We start from the raw sequence: 23,191 nt of genomic DNA on the forward strand, positions 1-23,191 counted from the left end.
CAAATTTTATGATTTTTCTAAGTCACGCATAGTTGTTCCGATTTTAACCAAACTTGGTACATTCGTTGCGCTCATGATTCCGAACAAATTTCTAATGTACTTCCGTTAGCTCCGCCCACCCAGAAGTCGGCCATTTTGGAAAACCAAAAATGGCTACTAGTCTAAACGAACTTGTCCTAGCAATTTTGAGCTAGCCGTGTCAAACTCGGTCCATATATTCTGGACAAGTTAATAATTAAAAATTGTCAAAGGATTTTCTCTTCGTCAAAAGGCGTGGCCTCATTTAAAATGGCAGGAAAAACGAATTCCAAAAAGTCCACTTTTTGAAAGCTTTAACGTAAACAGAACGGCCCTTCCATGCCTGTGAGCCCTCGTTTGTCTTATTATGCTGCCCAGCTTCTCCTCTCTCGGCCACATCTGGCCCAAAGACAGCTTATGTTTGAGCTTACGTGTCGTTACGTAATGTCTCACATTTGTTCATCAGCTGCAGTCAGTGGGACGCGGCTCGTATCTTGGGTCACTTCCATTTGTTTTCCCCCCGTTGAGCAGCTTTCATCCTCTTCCACTGTTCTCCAGTCATTGTCCTGGTCTGTTGGCGGACGCAGCCGTGCATAGACCCGGTCTCCATCGCAGCTCCACAGTGTGTTACCAGTTTTTGTGAGCTCCCCCTAAATTTCAATCAATTTGAACTTCATAAGCACCGGACGATCCGTCCCCGCGGTGCCGTTAGCGCTGTGGCGCCGGTTAGATCAGCGCTGGGTGTTGGTGATTTCCGTCTTTTATCACACCAGACTCTGCTGGGGGAGATCAAATTCACCCGGGGAATGATTGGTGCGTTATTAACTCATTCATCACAGACGTATGAATCTGGGAGAGGGAGGACGGACGGACAGTGTGGGTTCGTAGTAATGTGATCCTGTCCTCTGTGGAAAGTGGTTCCATGGAACTATGGAGGGGAATGTGACAAAGGGAAGGCGTATGTGTAGGGTATTATGGCAATAAAATTGGCCTCATTAAAGGTGAATTTAGTGTGCAAGACGCATTTTCACTTAAATCATAAATAAAAATCAGCACATACAGGAGTGAACAGGAGCTGCTGCAGCAGGTCATTCATCATTCCAGTGCTGCCCCCCCATGGTGAGCTGAGGGAGTGCACATTCACATGCATGTTTTCTCACAAAATAAATGTTGAGTGATGAGTGAGTGCTTTAATAATTCGTGTTTTATCCATTCATACAGTGCATTGTCCCTTCACAGTGTCTTATTGCGGTGAAGTGATTCACGTCGGGGTCCGTTTGTCGTCGTTAAAAATGTACGAACGCGGTTCAAACCGAGCTCAAACGTAACCTCCGATAACTCAGACGCGTCTGTTTAATTGCTGCGCGTCGATGCTGTTTTGTCGCTAATTTTACCAGAAACCTGTCAGCAGTGACGTTGGAGCCGAAAGTTGAAGTGGATTGACATTTTCATAAAAGGCCACCGGTCGCCATTTTGTCAATAAACGTCAGATTCGCGTTTCCTGGCAAACATGACCTCTGAAGCGCCCGAAACTCAAAGGAGCTATTGATCGGGTATGGATCGTCAGAAGAATTATGAACACTTTGTGTGGCTCTTTCAACAGAACACAGTACGTCACGTATTGGTTTTAATCCCCCCCTTATACGTGCAACTAATACTTCTAATATAGAGACCTTTCTGAATACACTTTAATCAACTTTATTCCATTATTATGGCCCTTTGATATACTGCAAACCTCCATTGCCAGTCCACTCCAAGTTGGGACCAGAGCCGTTTCTTGCTATATGCAGACTATGCAGCTGCATAGGGCCCCACAGCAACAGGGGGCCCCCAAACGGCAAGTTCAGACTCATATTTTATTATATTTTTGAGAATTAAAAGTACCCGTCTTTATTTGCATGTATTGGATGCATTCATTCATTATGCATATATTTGCAAAGCGTGTAAGTGTTTGTGGGGTAATCGGAAAAAGTTAGGAATCTCTACCTCGAGTTTGAAAAAAATAGGGGCCCCCAAATAGTATCTCGCATAGGGCCCCCAAACAGCTAGAAACGGCCCTGGTTGGGACACTTGAAATACAATAAAAAACTAAAATATGTTAATTGTTGAATCAATTGAACCTTTTTTTTAAAAACTGTGCAAAGAAAATATTCCCAGTGTTTTCATTGACAAAGAATTTGAAGAAAAATAAAGGGATTGTGACTTTTTATTTTTAGAATTTTAGTATTCTGTGGTGACTCAAAGCAGCGTTTCTCAGTGTGGGATTGCAAACCATTTTAAGTCGTCCACCGTCTGCATTTTTGGATAATATTGTGAGGGGAGTCAGCGAGGCGGGACCGTTTTTGTGCTTTTAAAGACCACGGGCGGAAAAAAACCGGCTGCTAAATATGCATGAGAAAAACAAGCCACACATGAGCGAGTGACACAGTCTGGCTTCTGCGTCAAGGAAATTCATCCTTAAACTTGTTATTTTTCTCTGGGCCCAAACTCATCCGAGGAAACATCTCCCTGTGCTCAGATGATGATAAAATATAGAAACCAGACTCAGTCTACCAGATTGTTATTAACGGAGAGTGCAAAAACCAGAATATGTGATGGTATGGCTGATGGGAGCTGTCTGTGGTCCTGATCTGTCTCCTGTTGAAAACGTAAGGCACATTATAACAAGCACAGACTGAGCTGAACTGCTCCAGTAAACATTCCATGTGTAAAACTGTGTAAAACAATGAGTATTTCTTGAATGTGGACTAGCATTGAGATAGAGGAGGTGTTTTCAGCTCTATCAGGTGCGGGGTGGGTGGGTTAAATGGGTGTGGGGTTAGGGTAGTTTGGGTGGAGGGTTGTTACAACCATTTATTAGTGTTGAGGGAACCATTGAATATAATAAGATGGATGAAATTTTTTTTTTTTTTTATTGTCTTGATGTACTTCCTGGTACCTAACTATGATGACCCACAGAAATGAATAAAATAAAATTCTATGTAAAAAGAATAATAATAATAATACTAATAATTAGTATTTCAGTGGTAAAACCTGCCTCTGTTTCACCGCTTTAACAAAAGTTTGTCAGTGAAATCACTTGAAATTTTCCTTTGTCCTTCATTAGTGGTCATCGGAAATACATGTAACTTAAGCTCTGTGTGCATATTTGTGTTTCAAAAATAATAATCATACACCTGCACGGAAGCGCATCGCATTAAAAAATGCAAAAAATTGGAGTAAATATTTCTGTTTTTCTGAGGAATTTATCTTTTGGTCTGTTTTTCAGAGCATTTTTTTTTCATGGTCGATTCCGGGTAATTTTTTTCTGAGTTTAGAGAGCATTTGTACGGAGCCCCCGAAGTGACATGAGAAAAAAAAAAATAACGAAAAAAAAAATATTTAAATCCCGAGTTTCAATGTCGAGATCTCGAGTTTCCCAAAAAATATGATTTTTTTTTTAATGTTTTCATCATTTCTTGGAAACTCAAGTCTCGACAAAATGTTTTTCTCCATTTTTTTTTTTTCTCATGTTACTTCGGGGGCTCCGTACATTTGTTAGCACCAAAAACAGAGTTAGACACAGTACAGAACAGACAAATGACTCAGAAAAACAGGAAAAAACTGGCAGAAAAACTGGGATTTTTTTTTTCAAAAAAATTTATTACTCAGAATTACTTTTAATTTTACTTTAAAAAAACCGAAAAAAAAAAAAACCTGCAGTGTTTAAGTGAAAGCATAAAAAAAAAACAACATATGCATTTCCGCTGTGATGAGCCTTCAGTGCACTTAGCCTCAAGTGGACTTTAGCATTAGCATTAACCTCAGCGATGATGTTGGCGATGAGACTAAATTATGCATCATTGAGGCTCCGTTAATGACTGTGCTTCAGTTCTCAGTGCAACATGTGTCGCTGTCGTTGTTGAAACCGAGGCACCAACTAAATCCTATAGCTTTTCTGTATTCTATTTTCAATAATATACAATATATATGTGTGATAATAAACATACATTCACGTGAAGTCAGTCTCTGAAATGACAAACTTTAAATCCCATCTTTCATCACCATAAACTATAAATTCTATAAATGCTGTATATCGGTGTTATTATGGCTCCTTTGAAACACAACGCTGTCTGTGTTTGACTTCAAAAAGGAAATATCGACACCCTATTTTTGTCCCTCGTGGGACACGGTCGGACCCTCTTGTGTACTTTCTCGACAAGAAGTTGTGAAGCCGCTGAGAAAAACGTTTAAAAACACATTTAAATTGAATGTGTCATATCTGGCATGGGTTTAAAAGAAGATATGAACCTTTAAATTTGCAAGACCTGACTGAGGCCAGTCTCTGTGTGTTGAGGATGGACGCATGAAACATTGAACCTGACCAGTGACGTGAAAACGAGGCGTCCAGAGAGTTCCTCCAACGCTCGCGGTTGTTCTTCTCTCGTCCCCGACGCTGTTCTCCAGCAGGAGTTGTGAAACCCTTGCCTCTGATCCCTGACACACTTTCACACATATGCTGATGGTGTTTGACCCAAACTGTTCATTCTTCATGTTTGTGAGCGAGGAAGAGGAGCGACATCAGATCCATGTGCAGATCCAAGTCCTAACAGAACACACACGTATTGAGTTGACGAAGGTTTTGAATCGTCACCTGAGGTACAATCGGACGTCTGCTTCACCCATAAATGTCTAACTCCTAAAAGTATTGCGTAAAAGCTGGCACAGTTTGCATAGTGATAAAACCATACTTCAGTCAGTTTCAAGTCTATTCTTTCAAAGTCCCCGTTCTTCTTCTCTTGTGCCGTGTTCCCACCCTGAACCCGAACTCCTCTGCCGTCTACTTCCCTGCGCCGCTTTTCTGTTTGGCGCTCGGCGTTTGGTGTTTCTGCGCGATGCCGTAAGGCACGTGGGCGGCGACCGTGCCCATCTCCGCCGCTCCCTCCACGTGAAACATTTGATCGTCGAAGTAGATGTGCGGCCGGATCTTCTCCAGCATGGGACCCTTTGGCGCCCCCGCGAGGAACAGGGCCTCGTCGATCTCCAGGCCCCAGGCCCTGAGCGTCTTGAGGGCCCGGATCCCGGAGCTGGCGGCGCTGCGAGCCGTCACCAAGTAGGTCCGGATGGGACAGTCCAGGCGTTGACCTTTGGTGTAAAACTTTTTCTGGAGTTTCCCCAGTGCCTCCAGGAAGCCCTTCAGGGGACCCTGCCACAGAAGAACAGACGATCATGAAGCGGTGTACCTTTTTATACTTCTTATACCTTCTGCATATAGACATCCAACCTCCTACGACAGCCTACTCCATTTAGTGGAGGATTCTCCGAAGTATCACAGCCTCATCCCTCTGATACAATTGTGGATGGTCAACTTAGTATGGACTTCCTCAAGTGCAACGTGAGTCGTCAAAAATCTCAAAGTGGATTTCAAGAAGGGCCACGCGGTTGATGTAGGTGTTCGCGCTCTTGCTTTAGCTGCAAGAAGACCCGTGTTCTCGACCCGGTCGGTACAAGGGCCTTTCTGCATGTTCTCCCTGTGGGGACAGCCCTATGTTCTGAAAGCCCTATGTTCCAAAAGCACTATGAGGTGTGACCTCCTTGCCCTGTTCCGACCAGTGCTTCGATGTCTGTTAGGGTTAGGGTAAGGGCTAGGGTAAGGGTCAGAGTTAGAGTTAGGGTTAGGGTTAGGGTAAGAACAGAGTTAGCATTCTGTATCGGGTTAGGGTTAGGGTTAGGGGTAAGGGTTAGGGTAAGGGTCAGAGTTAGGGTTAGGGTTAGGGTAAGAACAGAGTTAGCATTCTGTATCGGGTTAGGGTTGGGGTTAGGGGCAAGGGTTAGGGTTAGGGTTAGGGTAAGGGTCAGAGTTAGGGTAAGAACAGAGTTAGCATTCTGTATCGGGTTAGGGTTAGGGTAAGGGTCAGAGTTAGGGTCAGAGTTAGGGTTAGGGTCAGGGTTAGGGTTAGGGTTAGGGTTAGGGTAAGAACAGAGTTAGCATTCTGTATCCTGTTGGGCTTTCGGGTTAGGGACATAGGGATTTGGGGACATAGGTGTGTAACGTCTAATTGTGTGTGCGTGGGTTCCTCCCACAGTCCAAAAACATGCAATATTGGGATTAGGTAAATTGGGTGTTCTAGATTGACCTTGGGTACGAGAATACATAGTAGTTTGTTGGATGGATGGATGGATGGATTTCGAGAAACAACCTCTAAAACCCAGTAGGAACATTGGAAAAACAGCTCTGTTGATAGACTAACATCTAGTCTGTGAAGGTCCTCAGTCATGCAGATCATTACTCTTCTTCTACATCCAAGAGGCTCTTGGATGAATCCTCTTGGATGTAGAAGAAGAGTAACGATCAAAGAGTTTCTTCGCAAGTTCGCCGAGTTGAAGGCGTCTCACCTCTCGTTCAAGAGGCTTCTTCAGGCGATTCCTCAGTTCAGGACTGAAGAAGCCTCTTGAGCGAGAGGTGAAACGTCTTCATCAACTCGGCTTCAACTGCAGAAGAAACTCCTCGATCCAAGCACTAAAATGTGGACGTTGACGTCCTGGGAGCTTTAATATAGCACAGTGTGAAGCCTGTGCAGACGATAGCTGTCTCGCTGACAGCATGACGGCGCCCCCGTGACTCCCTGTCACTTTTAAAACCCATTATCATAATAATGTTTGCATCATTTATTCATGGGATAATAAGTCGAGAAAATGAATGTCGCATAATTAAAATCCACACAATCACTCGCACGTGGTAAGTTCATCAGTTTCCGTTATTATTCGGGCCTAAAATAATAAAAAACGCCTCAGACTTTATGTCAAGAGAAACTACGGCTACGCACGTGATCCAAGAGCGTGTCCTCGTTCTCCTTCTCGTGCTCGAAGAACTTGTCCAGGCCGTGGGCCTTGAAGATGCGCTCGGACTCGTCAGAGAAGAGCACGGCGTCGCCGTCAAACGCCACCCGCAGCTGCGACTCGGACACCTCGGTCAGCTTCTCCGTCACGAACATGGTGGCCGCTGCGATGCCTGCACACAAACACGAGGACGTTAATGCACCGGTTGGTGAGATGGTTCAGGGTTTTCTCGAAACCCAGCTCCGACACAGGAACCGGGATTGACAAACCCTGCGTTTAGTTGGAGTGGCTGCAGACGACAAAGTCTTGGTGTCACATGACATGACTCATTTCTCTTTAAAAAGAAATAAGAGTCAAATATACCTTATGAGGATTCTTAGTCACTCATTGACCGACTCAGAAATGTCAAAGAACCGTTTTATACTTCACTTTGCTTCATTTGTCTTTAAAGCGGAACTAGACCGGAAGTTCCTATTAACACACTGTTTTTTAGTGTGTATCTGCGTCATTACCTTGTTTACGAAGCCCTGAAGGTTCTAAACAAACAGTTCAGCCACTGCTGAGAACGCTTTGTTTTATTGTAATCTCGGGGCTCAGCGAGATCTCTGAAAAAACCCGGTCCGGTTACGTTAACAGCGGTTCTCCTGAACAGCAGATCGTCCTGCTCCGGGCACTAGTCCGGGCACATCCGGTTGCGTACATTGAACCGCAGAAGAAGAATAACGTCCGTCGTGGAGGTGTTTCACGAGCGACAGTGTCTTCTGACTCTGGGTCTGACTCCGGGTCAAAGGTCGTCAAAGGGACTGCGGCGGGGAGTCGTGAAGAAGCTATTTTTAAACACTTTTAAAACAATGTTCTGATAATGAGTAGCAGTGCATCCACCGTTCCAGAGGGGGGAGCTGTGCTTCTGAGAGCGGGTGTGCTGAATAGTACTGGCCAATCACAAGAGACTGTCTTCTGGGTGAGAGAGTTCACTCTGAAACGTCGCGCCTGACGAACAGCGTCAGAAAAGAGGATTTCTATCGGTTCGTTTACAGCAACTAGGAAGTTTTCTGACCATAAAAACAAGTTAATGTATGTAAGTAGACCTCCATAACTAACATATATGTGCAACAGGACCACTGTATGTGAGCTTTAACAAAAAAAAACTACACTGCAAAAAACTGAAAATATGTACTCGTGTAATTGACTTGAATTCAGTGTATTTAACTAATCACACCATTTTTTTTGACTTATTTACTTATTGAGGCTGAAGATACATGTTTTATTTATCACTGATGTGCAACACTTTGTTTCAGCTGTTGTTTTTAAAGTGCGATATAAATAAAGTTGGATTGGATTAAGATAATTTGACTCGTTTCAAGGTATTTTTTACCTTTTAAACTTAAGTGCCATTTTCTTTTTTTTTTCTTTTTATACAATCCAATCCAATCCAACTTTATTAATAAAAAACAACAGCTGAAACAAAGTGTTTACATTTAGCTTAAAACAAGTCATTTTCCCCTGGTAAGGGTTAAAGTTTGTTGTTTTTTTACAGGCATTTTTTTGCAGTGTAACCCCAGAGGCTGTCACTTTCAAATACTGGTTGTTATGGGTGGTAAAAAAAAAAAAAAAAAAGTAACACTGCAGCAGCTACCATGAACTCTTAACTGATGAATGTTGCAGTAGTTCACCTTCTCCTCCAGCAGAGGGCAGTGTTGACATTGACTTACAGAGAGAGCGCTTCCGTGTTGAAGTTGTTCTGCCTTGAGTGCACATTTAAAACCTCACTCATTAGGTTCATGTTTCCTCTCTTTCTTCTCTCTCACACAAAAAGTTGGTTCAGTTAAATATGATTCGTTCATGCCTGTAATCTAATGCCCCACACACACACACACACACACACACACACACACACACACACACACACACACACACACACACACACACACACACACACACACACACACACACAGTCACAGGGAGTGGCTCCGCCCACTCTGAGCTCGCATGTATTTCCTGGTTCCATTTATGAGGAAGAGAAAGTCAGACGGTGGTGAAATGGCAGGAGTTCAGCTGCACAGAGAAAGCTTCTCTTGTTCCATCTGTTTGGATCTTCTGAAGGATCCAGTGACTCTGAACTGTGGACACAGCTTCTGTAAGAACTGTATTAAAGACCACTGGGACTCAGAGGACGTGAAGAGGATCTACAGCTGCCCTCAGTGTAGAGAGGCCTTCACACCGAGGCCTAAACTCTTAAAGAACGTCATGTTAGCAGAGTTAGTGGAGGAGCTGAAGAAGACTGGACTCCACGCTGCTCCTGCTCATCACTGCTATGCTGGAGCTGAAGATGTGGCCTGTGATTTCTGCACTGGCAGGAAACTGAAAGCTCTCAAGTCCTGTTTGGTTTGTTTGGCCTCTTACTGTGAGGAACATCTCCAGCCTCATCATCTATCACCTGCGTTTAAGAAACACAAGCTGGTGGAGCCCTCCAAGAACCTCCAGGAGAACATCTGCCCTCTTCATGATAAGATGATGGACTTGTTCTGCCGCACTGATCATCAGTGTATCTGTTATCTCTGCTCTGTGGACCAACACAAAGACCACGACACAGTCTCAGCTGCAGCAGAGAGGAAGCAGAAGCAGAGAGAGCTGGATCTGAGTCAAGAAGAAGTCCAGCAGAGAGTCCAGGACATAGACAGAGACGTGAAGGTGCTTCAACAGGAGGTGAAGGCTCTGAATCTCTCTGCTGATAAAGCTGAGAAGGACACTGACAAGAGCTTCACTGAGGTGATGAAGCTCCTGCAGACGAGAAGCTCTGAGGTGAAGCAGCAGATCAGATCCAAGAAGGAAACTGAAGTGAGTCGAGTCAGAGACGCTGAGAAGAAGCTTCAGCAGGAGAAGACTGAGCTGAAGAAGAGAGAAGCTGAACTGAAGCAGCTCTCACTCACACACGACCACAACCAGTTTCTCCTCAACTACGGCTCACTGTCAGCACTCAGTCCATCTACACACTCGTCCACCATCAACGTCCGTCCTCTGAGACACTTTGAGGACGTGACAGCAGCTGTGGTGAAGCTCAGAGGACAACTGAAGGACGTCCTGACCCAGACGTGGACAAACATCTCACTGGCTGTGGCTGAAGAAGATGTTTTACTGACAGAACCAGAACCAGAACCTGAACCTGAACCTGAACCAAAGACCAGAGCTGAGTTCCTCAGATATTCACAGGAAATCAAACTGGATCCAAACACAGTAAACAAACGTCTGTTTTTATCTGAGGGAAACAGAAAAGTGACATTGATGAATGAAGATCAGTCTTATCCTGATCACACAGACAGATTCACTGATTATCCTCAGGTCCTGAGTGAAGAGAGTCTGAGTGGACGTTGTTACTGTGAGGTGGAGTGGAGAGGAGAAGGAGTTTGTGTAGCAGTGACGTACAAGAACATCAGAAGATCAGGGAGTTCAGATGAATGTGAATTTGGATCCAATGACAAATCTTGGTCTTTATATTGTGACCAAAACAGTTGTCAGTTTGTTCACAACAACATCTGGACTGAAGTCTCAGATGTTGTCGTCTCCAGAGTGGGAGTTTACCTGGACCACAGAGCAGGTCTTCTGTCCTTCTACAGAGTCTCTGACACCATGACTCTGATCCACAGAGTCCACACCACGTTTTCTCAGCCTCTCTATGCTGGAGTCAGGCTTTGTTCTTTTTCACCTGGATCCACAGCTGAGTTGTGTAAACTCAAATAGTCTGGAGTTCTTTCAGGATCAGTGAGTTAAACTCTGAGTTTAAATCTTTAACTTCTCTGCTCTCAGTGAAACGACGACAATAACAACAACAACAACAACAATAATCTGCTCTTTCCTCTGTTTTATCTTTAAATTCCTCAAATCTCTTGTTCCTGAGTCTGAAAACAGTTTTAAAGACTTTATTTAACACTTTAAAACTGAACAAAGTGATGAATCATAAGTGAACTTTAGCTTCTATTGTCATTGATTTTGTCACACACACACACACACACACACACACACACACACACACACACACACACACACACACACACACACACACACACACACACACACACACACAGACAGAGTTTAAAGCAAAGGTTTTTTTGAACAATTATGGTAAAAATGTACTGTTTATATCACAGTAATAATTCTGTGTCTGTTGTAAATCAACTTCTGGCAATATTTTCAAAATAAAACGTCAGTAAAAGTGATTTTAGAGTGTTTGCGAGTGATTTTAAGAGTTGAAAACAATGGTTATTTAATATTATGGCAGAAAAAATATATATATGTATTTTCTTTTTTTTCTTGGTTGATTCTGGATCAACTTCTGAAGATATTTTCAAAATAAAATGTAAGTAAAGGTGATTTCACTGTGTTTGAGAATTATTTTAAGAGTTTAAAACAAAGTTTTCTTTTCACAATCAAAGCTTCCTATTAACACACTGTTTTTTAGTGTGTATCTATGTCATTACCTTGTTTACGAAGCCCTGAAGGTTCTAAACAAACAGTTCAGCCACTGCTGAGAACGCTGTGTTTTATTGTAATCTCGGGCTCAGCGAGATCTCTGAAAAAACCCGGTCCGGTTACGTAAACAGCGGTTCTCCTGAACAGCAGATCGTCCTGCTCCGGGCACTAGTCCGGGCACATCCGGTTGCGTACATTGAACCGCAGAAGAAGAATAACGTCCGTCGTGGAGGTGTTTCACGAGCGACAGTGTCTTCTGACTCTGGGTCTGACTCCGGGTCAAAGGTCGTCAAAGGGACTGCGGCGGGGAGTCGTGAAGAAGCTATTTTTAAACACTGTTAAAACAATGTTTTGATAATGAGTAGCAGTGCATCCACCGTTCCAGAGGGGGGCGCTGTGCTTCTGAGAGCGGGTGTGCTGAATAGTACTGGCCAATCACAAGAGACTGTCTTCTGGTTGAGAGAGTTCACTCTGAAACGTCGCGCCTGACGAACAGCGTCAGAAAAGAGGATTTCTATCGGTTCGTTTACAGCAACTAGGAAGGTTTCTGACCATAAAAACAAGTTAATGTATGTAAGTAGACCTCCATAACTAACATATATGTGCAACAGGAACACTCTATGTGAGCTTTAAAAAAAACTACACTGCAAAAAACTGAAAATATGTACTTGTGTAATTGACTTGAATTCAGTGTATTTAACTAATCACACCATTTTTTTGGACTTATTTACTTATTAAGGCTGAAGATACATGTTTTATTTATCACTGATGTACAACACTTTGTTTCAGCTGTTGTTTTTAAAGTGCGATATAAATAAAGTTGGATTGGATTAAGATAATTTGACTCGTTTCAAGGTATTTTTTTACCTTTTGAACTTGAGTGCCATTTTCTTTTTTTTTTCTTTTTATACAATCCAATCCAATCCAACTTTATTAATAAAAAACAACAGCTGAAACAAAGTGTTTAAATTTAGCTTGAAACAAGTCATTTTCCCCTGGTAAGGGTTAAAGTTTGTTTTTTTTTTACAGGCATTTTTTTGCAGTGTAACCCCAGAGGCTGTCACTTTCAAATACTGGTTGTTATGGGTGGTAAAAAAAAAAAAAAAAAAAGTAACACTGCAGCAGCTACCATGAACTCTAACTGATGAATGTTGCAGTAGTTCACCTTCTCCTCCAGCAGAGGGCAGTGTTGACATTGACTTACAGAGAGAGCGCTTCCGTGTTGAAGTTGTTCTGCCTTGAGTGCACATTTAAAACCTCACTCATTAGGTTCATGTTTCATCTCTTTCTTCTCTCTCACACAAAAAGTTGGTTCAGTTAAATATGATTCGTTCATGCCTGTAATCTAATGCCCCACACACACACACACACACACACACACACACACACACACACACACACACAGTCACAGGGAGTGGCTCCGCCCACTCTGAGCTCACATGTATTTCCTGGTTCCATTTATGAGGAAGAGAAAGTCAGACGGTGGTGAAATGGCAGGAGTTCAGCTGCACAGAGAAAGCTTCTCTTGTTCCATCTGTTTGGATCTTCTGAAGGATCCAGTGACTCTGAACTGTGGACACAGCTTCTGTAAGAACTGTATTAAAGACCACTGGGACTCAGAGGACGTGAAGAGGATCTACAGCTGCCCTCAGTGTAGAGAGGCCTTCACACCGAGGCCTAAACTCTTAAAGAACGTCATGTTAGCAGAGTTAGTGGAGGAGCTGAAGAAGACTGGACTCCACGCTGCTCCTGCTCATCACTGCTATGCTGGAGCTGAAGATGTGGCCTGTGATTTCTGCACTGGCAGGAAACTGAAAGCTCTCAAGTCCTGTTTGGTTTGTTTGGCCTCTTTCTGTGAGGAACATCTCCAGCCTCATCATCTATCACCTGTGTTTAAGAAACACAAGCTGGTGGAGCCCTCCAAGAACCTCCAGGAGAACATCTGCCCTCTTCATGATAAGATGATGGACTTGTTCTGCCGCACTGATCATCAGTGTATCTGTTATCTCTGCTCTGTGGACCAACACAAAGACCACGACACAGTCTCAGCTGCAGCAGAGAGGAAGCAGAAGCAGAGAGAGCTGGATCTGAGTCAAGAAGAAGTCCAGCAGAGAGTCCAGGACATAGACAGAGACGTGAAGGTGCTTCAACAGGAGGTGGAGGCTCTGAATCTCTCTGCTGATAAAGCTGAGAAGGACACTGACAAGAGCTTCACTGAGGTGATGAAGCTCCTGCAGACGAGAAGCTCTGAGGTGAAGCAGCAGATCAGATCCAAGAAGGAAACTGAAGTGAGTCGAGTCAGAGACGCTGAGAAGAAGCTTCAGCAGGAGAAGACTGAGCTGAAGAAGAGAGAAGCTGAACTGAAGCAGCTCTCACTCACACACGACCACAACCAGTTTCTCCTCAACTACGGCTCACTGTCAGCACTCAGTCCATCTACACACTCGTCCACCATCAACGTCCGTCCTCTGAGACACTTTGAGGACGTGACAGCAGCTGTGGTGAAGCTCAGAGGACAACTGAAGGACGTCCTGACCCAGACGTGGACAAACATCTCACTGGCTGTGGCTGAAGCAGATGTTTTACTGACAGAACCAGAACCAAAGACCAGAGCTGAGTTCCTCAGATATTCAAAGGAAATCAAACTGGATCCAAACACAGTAAACAAACGTCTGTTTTTATCTGAGGGAAACAGAAAAGTGACAGTGATGAAGAAAGATCAGTCTTATCCTGATCACACAGACAGATACACTGATTATCGTCAGGTCCTGAGTGAAGAGAGTCTGAGTGGACGTTGTTACTGTGAGGTGGAGTGGAGAGGAGAAGGAGTTTATGTAGCAGTGACGTACAAGAACATCAGAAGATCAGGGAGTTCAGGTGAATGTAGATTTGGATACAATGACAAATCTTGGTCTTTATATTTTGACCAAAACAGTTGTCAGTTTGGTCACAACAACATCTGGACTAAAGTCTCAGATGTTGTCGTCTCCAGAGTGGGAGTTTACCTGGACCACAGAGCAGGTCTTCTGTCCTTCTACAGAGTCTCTGACACCATGACTCTGATCCACAGAGTCCACACCACGTTTTCTCAGCCTCTCTATGCTGGAGTCTGGTTTTATTTGTCTTCACCTGGATCCACAGCTGAGTTGTGTAAACTCAAATAGTCTGGAGTTCTTTCAGATTCAGTGAGTTACACTCTGAGTTTAAATCTTTAACTTCTCTTCTCTCAGTGAAACGACGACAACAACAACGAGAACAACAATAATCTGCTCTTTCCTCTGTTTTATCTTTAAATTCCTCAAATCTCTTGTTCCTGAGTCTGAAAACAGTTTTAAAGACTTTATTTAACACTTTAAAACTGAACAAAGTGATGAATCATAAGTGAACTTTAGCTTCTATTGTCACTGATTTTGTCTCACACACACACACACACACACACACACACACACACAGACAGAGAGACAGACAGAGTTTAAAGCAAAGGTTTTTTTGAACAATTATGGTAAAAATGTACTGTTTATATCACAGTAATAATTCTGTGTCTGTTGTAAATCAACTTCTGGCAATATTTTCAAAATAAAATGTAAGTAAAAGTGATTTCACTGTGAGAATTTTTGAGAATTATTTTAAGAGTTTAAAACAAAGTTTTCTTTTCACAATTAAAGCAAAAATAAATCAATAAAAATGCAGTTAAGGTTTAAAATAATGCTTCTATGAGCACGCGCACACACAGCGCAGCAGCAGTTACAGGTGCAGTTTGCAGAGCAGCCACAGGATGGCGCTTAGACTTAAATTTAGTTTTAAGTCTAAATATAGAAAGTGACATTTAGATTCAACTGATCTAAAGTCAAACATGTTCCTATAGACGATTTAAATCATTCTTCTTAGTTGCTCGTTATATTTAAATTTATTTAAATAATAATTTGTTTTATTTGCATTCTTAATGTATTTTAAAGTTACAACAGGGGTTTTTCACCTCTTGACTCTTAAGCCTTTTCTTATTTTTTATTCCACCCTGTGTTGTATTATTTCAAGATGTTTTATTTTAATATATTCTGTTTTATCTCAAAGTTACAACAGTGTTTTTTAACTTTTCATTCCACTCTGTATTTGCTTTATAAATGTTATTTTCCTTTTATTGTGAAGCAATCCTTGTATGAACGGTGCAATACAAATAAAGTGTATTATTTAAAATTTAATAATTAATATGTAATGTTGAATATTTAATATTCAGCATTTTAATTATTTCATATTTAGTTTTTAGCATTTATTTAATTTTTAATAGTTAATAATTAATATGTAATGTTTAATATGTAATATTCCATATTTTATTTTTTTCATATTTAGTATTAAGCATTTATTATTTAATGTTTAATAGTTAATAATTAATATGTAATGTTTAATATTTAATATTCCATATTTTATTTTTTTCATATTTAGAATTTAATATTTAATAGTTAATTATTAATTATTAATATATAATGTTTAATATTTAATATTTTAATTATTTCATATTTAGTATTTAGCATTTAATATTTAATATGTTTTATTTAATTGTTAATAATTAATATATAATGTTTGATATGTAGTATTCAATATTTTAATTATTTAATATTTAATATTTAGTGTTTAGCATTTAATATTTTTATATTAAATTACAAAAAAAAATTAAAATATATTTTATATTTAATTTGTCTCTCCAGTTCAAATTCCTCATCATTTACTGTATATAGAATATGTACGTGTGTGTGTGTGTGTGTGTGTGTGTGTGTGTGTGTGTGTGTGTGTTCACGCTCACCCTCGGCCAGGGCCTCCCTGACCTTCTCTGCGTCAGCTGACAGGTACAGGTTGGTCTGCCAGGCCTTCAGGTAGCCGATGGGACTGCTGCCCCCCGTCATACAGAACCTCTCGATGAACAAATCTGTGGACGACGCAAAAAAAAAAACAAACAGATTACACGGGTTTGTGTTTGCGTTGTCGACAACATCCGCTGGTTTCTTTTTTACATCGGTGAGATAGCAAACGCGTCGTGGGGTCCGTGTGGAGAGTTGAAGCGGAGGTTCGAGACGCGAGGAACGGGATAAACTTACAAACGCCTAAACCGTGTCGAGAATCCGAAGAAGGCGAGGTGGTGTCTGTTTGCTTTTTGGCTGAGCTTCAGCTGAGGTGTGATGAGGATCAGGTGATGAGAGAAGTGGATCACATTCAGTCTGTGCTTTCTTAAAAATCTGATATATTATCACGTGGGAAGGGAACGGAGAGCGAGACGCAGGGACTGAGTGGATAGTAGTTTGAGATAGAATGAGAAAATGTGGACGGTCCCTAAGATCCATACAGCTGTGGTAAAAAAAAGAGACAGGTTTATAATTTACTGAATATGAGAAGAGAATCTGTGGAGCTGTGTACAGGCGTCAGGTCACTTAGTTTTGTATAAAATCTCAATTTTCTTAGTTTTTCCGATTATCTTTTCACATTTGACCCTAATCCTCTTCCGTAGAAATGCATTTACATCTGCATTTTCCCCTAAACTCCACACCCTCAGTATTTAAAGTAAGCTTGTTCTCAAATAGTCTGGAGTTCTTTCAGGATCAGTGAGTTAGACTCTGAGTTTAAATCTTTAACTTCTCTGCTCTCAGTGAAACGACGACAACAACAACAACAACAACAACAATAATCTGCTCTTTCCTCTGTTTTATCTTTAAATTCCTCAAATCTCTTGTTCCTGAGTCTGAAAACAGTTTTAAAGATCCCAGCTTAAGGGATTTAAAATTTAAAAAATTTAACTCGTACATTTTTCGTCGGTGTCAGATTATTTATAACACAGTGGTGATGAACGCTGGTTGGAAGGAAGGGCCCCCTGGGCCCCTGCAGTCTCTAGAATCGCCCCTGGAAAACTGCACAGGAGAGCACAGCTCGGCTCTGTAGCGCTGTGTTGTGTTGTGTTGTTGTCGTTGTCCTGCTGAATTCACATTGTCGTTTCAAACATGAAAAGCGCGAGCGCGGAATTCTCATTTCCGAAAAGGTCAGAGGTCAGAGGCCCGTTCCCTTCATGCAGGTCACAGCCGCCGCCGCCGCCACCAGAGATCTAACGTGGAAGCTTCCGCAGGGCCGTGTGTTGTTCCGTCGGCTCGGCTCGGACCCTGTTTTTTGGTTTCGTCGGTCCCGCCTCCCTCGGGACGTGACCTCTGACCTCTACGCAGGGTTTGAAGCTCATGGGTAACAGGAAGTGGTCTTTGAGGACGATGTCATCGACACAGCGCAGGGTCTGAGATTTCCCTGGGAAGGGAAAGCTGTTCATACAACGCTCGGCTGAGTTTGTGTTCTTAAGTTATCTCATCACGTCAGTGTGTGTGTGTGTGTGTGTGTGTGTATAATCCTCGTCAAAGCCGCCGTGCGTAACGTTATTTGTCGTCTTTGTCCTGAAAACGGCACCAAACGACGTCTCCTCCTTTGTTTTGTTCCCCGTTCAAGTGAATTTGCGGGCAGTTTTCGACCTAATAACATTTTAAAAAAAACCCTCCATTTCACATTTCCACGTGTACAGTGATGTCGTTCACAGTATTGCATATATTGTGATTTCATGATTTCATATCAAATGTGTAGATTTTTAAAGGACTGACGGTCACTGATCTCTCAAAGGCTTGGTGTCCATTCTTGTTTCCAGCTTGTCCGAAGCCCATTGATGAACATAATGACATCAGTTTTTATCATTAACCCATCAATAAGCTCTTATTACAGTTATTTAAAGGCATTGTTGTGATCTGACTCGTATATTTATGACACTAAGGCTCATTGTGAGCCTGCAAATGTGATTATTTTACCCGATTTTGGCTTTTTAAAAACCGTAGAATGTGACTTTTAAATCGATCTTCAGACCGTCGACAAAACGTTACGACCCTAGGCCGCATGTTTTGGGTTTGTTTGGCACTTTTACTTGCAGAAATGATGTTGAAAGCACACATAGGGAGTGAAGGTAAGATGATAAACGGCTATTTGTGTTTGGTGTTTGAAAGTTAATCTGGAAATCTAAGTGGATTTTTGCGTTACAGAGAGTGTTTTGTTTATGTAGAATAAATAATAGTTGCTGAAGTGCTTGGACAAAATTGATATTTTTAATGTAGTTGAAGCAGGAAAGAGAAGCCATTTTGTTTCACCTTTCTTTTCCTTTGTTTTTTTTGCTGGTGCATCTGCATCATTACATTAAGTTTCCTTACCCTGGTTGAAGGTCTAAGGACAGAGGATGTTTCCAACTCTGCGAAGTTCCGTGAAACAAACTATCTTTTGTAAACTGTGGGCTATACAAATAAAGATTGATTGATTGATTGATTGATTACCTCGTTTATGAAGCCCTGAAGGTTCTAAACAAACAGTTGAGCCATTGCTGAGAACGTTGTGTTGTATTGTATTAAATTCAAAATACCGAGGTCTTTTAGGTTTCGTTTTCTGACGTAACTGGCAACCCGTGGTTGCTCAGCAGCTGACACTCTACTGACTGCAATGATTGGTAGACGGCAGTAGGTGGCGCCACATGACGCCAAAACATGATTTCAAAACATAAACATGATTTGCAGTCTGCAAAATGCAACCAGAACGTCCTGTGCTCAAAGGCTTAATCAGCATCGTGTGAACCAAGCGCACATTTCCGTCATCATCGCGTTTGACTCTCGCTTATTCGTTCCGGACTCACTGTGATGGTTGATGGTGTTGATGAGTCGCACTCCCACGTGAGCGTGGTTGTACGTCACCAGGACGATGTCGAAGAGCTCCTCGCTCTGCGGGTAGAGCTCCCTCAGACGAGCGTTGACCGCCTCCAGAGCCTGAGAGAACGACAACAACAACAACAACAACAACAACAACAACAACAACAACAGCAACAGCCAGCTGGTCAATGTACAAACATCTCTTTTCAGTGACTTTGAGGTGGTTTGTCGCAGTGACTTTTCTTTACTTTGACAAAGGGGAAAGCTGGTCCGGGTGAGAAGGGCTCGTTCTCGTGTTCGATCTGGTACCTCAGATACTCCTCGACTCCTTTCTGCTCAAACACCTTCTGCTCGCGCTCGGTGCGGAACAGAACTCGAGTGGAGACGGCGACGGTCACCGCGTTCTCCGGTTTGGGCTGAGGAAGAAAAACAAGCGAGTGTTGACAAAATGAGTGAGAGAAATGAGAGGCGATGAAGTGATGAGTGGAAAAGAAATGGAAGACCCCTTTAAAGACACAGTTTATCAACATTTTAATTGGATGCAGTTAAAAGGTTTTTTAGCTCATCATGCTAGGCCACGACATGCAAGAGACACTGAAGAGATAAATGACACTTATCATGGCTGCAGTTGTGTCATTATACACTAATGCAACACCGTCAGTGGTGTCATTATACACTAATGTAACACTGTCAGTGGTGTCATTATACACTAATGTGACACCGTCGGTGGTGTCATTACACCACTAATTACGGTGTCATTACGGTGTTACTAATGTAACACCGTCGGTGGTGTCATTATACGCTAATGTAACACAGTCAGTGGTGTCATTATACGCTAATCTGACACCGTCAGTGGTGTCATTACACGCTAATGCGACACCGTCGGTGGTGTCATTATACGCTAATGTGACATCGTCGGTGGTGTCATAATACGCTAATGTGACATCGTCGGTGGTGTCATTATACACTAATGCGACATCGTCGGTGGTGTCATTATACGCTAATGCGACACCGTCGGTGGTGTCATTATACGCTAATGCGACACCGTCGGTGGTGTCATTATACGCTAATGTAACACCGTCGGTGGTGTCATTATACACTAATGTGACACCGTCAGTGGTGTCATTATACACTAATGTAACACCGTCGGTGGTGTCATTATACGCTAATGTAACACCGTCGGTGGTGTCATTATACGCTAATGTAACACCGTCGGTGGTGTCATTATACGCTAATGTAACACCGTCAGTGGTGTCATTATACGCTAATGCGACACCGTCGGTGGTGTCATTATACGCTAATGCGACACCGTCGGTGGTGTCATTATACGCTAATGTAACACCGTCAGTGGTGTCATTATACACTAATGTGACACCGTCGGTGGTGTCATTATACACTAATGTAACACCGTCGGTGGTGTCATTATATGCTAATGTGACACCGTCGGTGGTGTCATTATACCCTAATGTAACACCGTCGGTGGTGTCATTATACGCTAATGTGACACCGTCGGTGGTGTCATTATACGCTAATGTGACACCGTCGGTGGTGTCATTATACCCTAATGTAACCCCGTCGGTGGTGTCATTATACGCTAATGTGACACCGTCGGTGGTGTCATTATACACTAATGTAACACCGTAATTACGGTGTCATTACGGTGTTACTAATGTAACACCGTCGGTGGTGTCATTATACGCTAATGTAACACCGTCGGTGGGGTCATTATACGCTAATGTAACACCGTCGGTGGGGTCATTATACGCTAATGTGACACCGTCAGTGGTGTCATTATACGCTAATGTAACACCGTCGGTGGTGTCATTATACGCTAATGTAACACCGTCGGTGGGGTCATTATACGCTAATGTAACACCGTCGGTGGTGTCATTATACGCTAATGTAACACCGTCAGTGGTGTCATTATACACTAATGTAACACCGTCAGTGGTGTCATTATACACTAATGTAACACTGTCAGTGGTGTCATTATACACTAATGTGACACCGTCAGTGGTGTCATTATACACTAATGTAACACTGTCAGTGGTGTCATTATACACTAATGTGACACCGTCGGTGGTGTCATTACACCACTAATTACGGTGTCATTACGGTGTTACTAATGTAACACCGTCGGTGGGGTCATTATACGCTAATGTAACACAGTCAGTGGTGTCATTATACGCTAATGTAACACCGTCGGTGGGGTCATTATACGCTAATGTAACACAGTCAGTGGTGTCATTATACGCTAATGTAACACCGTCGGTGGGGTCATTATACGCTAATGTAACACCATCAGTGGTGTCATTATACACTAATGTAACACCGTCAGTGGTGTCATTATACACTAATGTAACACCGTCGGTGGTGTCATTATACACTAATGTAACACCGTCGGTGGTGTCATTATACGCTAATGTAACACCGTCGGTGGTGTCATTATACACTAATGTGACACCGTCAGTGGTGTCATTATACACTAATGTAACACCGTCGGTGGTGTCATTACACGCTAATGTAACACAGTCAGTGGTGTCATAATACGCTAATGCGACACCGTCGGTGGAGTCATTATACACTAATGTAACACCGTCGGTGGGGTCATTATACACTAATGTGACACCGTCAGTGGTGTCATTATACACTAATGCGACACCGTCGGTGGTGTCATTATACGCTAATGTGACACCGTCGGTGGTGTCATTATACGCTAATGTGACACCGTCAGTGGTGTCATTACACACTAATGTAACACCGTCAGTGGTGTCATTACTCACTAATGTGACACCGTCAGTGCTGTCATTATACACTAATACAGTGTTTCCCAACCCTGGTCTTCAGGGAACTCTGCCCTGCCATGTTTTACCTGTTGCCCTGCTCCAAAAAACACCTGATTCAAATAAATCGTCAGCTCATCGTCATCAAGCTTAACTTTTAACTATTGTCAATTTTTTTTTTTTAAATGTTATATTTCAACTTTTGTCAAATGTCTTTGTTTCAACTCCCCCCCCAACAATGTATAATGTTTCAACTTTTATCTTTAAAAATACATAAATGGATAAAAAATAAATATTATTAATTTTTTTCAAAAAATTTATGTTATTAATTAAATGACATGAGAAAAAAAACTGACAAAAAAAAGACGAAAAAAAACTGACGAGAAAAAAATCATGACAAATTACTTGAAATCTCGGGTTTCCAAAAAATTATGAATTTTTTTTTTTGACAAAATGTATTTTTTGGAAATTTGGAAAAGTCTTTGAAACTCGAGATTTATTTATTTTTTTATAATTTATTTTTCGTCTATTGTTTATTTCTCATGTAACTTCGGGGGCCCTGTAATGTTTCAACTTTTGTAAAAAAAAAAAAAAAATTAAATAAAAAAATGAATGTTTCATCTGAATCAGGTGTTTTTTGGAGCAGGGCAACATCTAAAACATGGCATACCAACGTTCCCCGAGGACCAGGGTTGGGAAACACTGCACTAATGTAACATTGTCAGAGTCGAGTGAAAGCTGCTTCACAAACATGCGATTAACACAAGGATAGATGAGGTGGAAGTGGCTCGTTTATATATAAATATATAAATATCTGTCACATTTCTCCTTTACTCAGTCACATGTGAAGACTTTTCTCTAATCATGAGGGAGAATGAGATTACAGTTCAGCCGTGACATTGACCCTAATCCTTCACAACCCTTTGTAGCTTCTCGTAGCTTCTGCAGATTCTGCACAAGGGCCATCGAATTGATCCATAAGTGGATTCAAATGAATAAGAATTGATATATGTCAATAGCAGAGGTGGAAAAATCATTACTTTCATTAAGCGTTACAGTAATTTGAGTAGGTTTTTTTGTGTATTTGTACTTTTTAAAGTAATAAAATGCGTAGAGTAGTAGAGAAACCTTTTTGTATTTTTTTTTTTTTGTAATTTTTTTGAAATCTCGAGTTTCCAAAAAATGATGATTTTTTTTTTTTCGTCATTTTTTGGACACTTGAGATCAACTTTGTGCGGAGCCACCAGTGACATTAGGAAAAAAATGATTTTTTTTTTTTTTTGAAATCTCGAGTTTCAAAGTCGAGATCTTGAGTTTCCAAAAAATATGAAAAAAAAAAATCTTTTTTTTTTTTTGAAAATCAAGATCTCGTGTTTCCAAAATCATGAAAAAAAACATTCTCGA

The 23,191-nt window shown here is 41.7% G+C and overlaps 2 protein-coding genes across 2 annotated transcripts in view; one reads left to right on the top strand and one right to left on the bottom strand.

The window, feature by feature from the left end:
- Positions 1-1,257: 1,257 nt before the first annotated feature.
- The window catches only part of nt5c1aa (5'-nucleotidase, cytosolic IAa), a 28,520-nt gene continuing 6,586 nt past the window's right edge, over positions 1,258-23,191 (bottom strand). Inside the window, exons 3-7 of the mRNA XM_083899414.1 lie at positions 19,253-19,420; positions 18,992-19,121; positions 16,103-16,225; positions 6,825-7,009; positions 1,258-5,203 (exon numbers count right to left, since the gene is read on the bottom strand). Of these exons, the coding sequence (XP_083755540.1) occupies positions 4,838-5,203; positions 6,825-7,009; positions 16,103-16,225; positions 18,992-19,121; positions 19,253-19,420 (972 nt within the window). The 3' untranslated portion in view covers positions 1,258-4,837. The remainder of the gene's footprint in view (positions 5,204-6,824; positions 7,010-16,102; positions 16,226-18,991; positions 19,122-19,252; positions 19,421-23,191) is intronic.
- On the top strand, positions 8,782-14,468 carry LOC310936112 (uncharacterized protein; the record flags this gene model as incomplete). Its single annotated transcript, XM_083900151.1, has 2 exons — positions 8,782-10,563; positions 12,774-14,468. Exons 1-2 carry the CDS (start codon positions 8,827-8,829, stop codon positions 14,466-14,468), a joined length of 3,432 nt encoding a protein of 1,143 aa, XP_083756277.1. The 5' UTR covers positions 8,782-8,826.

This window comes from Microchirus variegatus, assembly GCF_963457635.1.
Source record: "Microchirus variegatus genome assembly, chromosome: 13".
NCBI classification, from domain to species: domain Eukaryota; kingdom Metazoa; phylum Chordata; class Actinopteri; order Pleuronectiformes; family Soleidae; genus Microchirus; species Microchirus variegatus.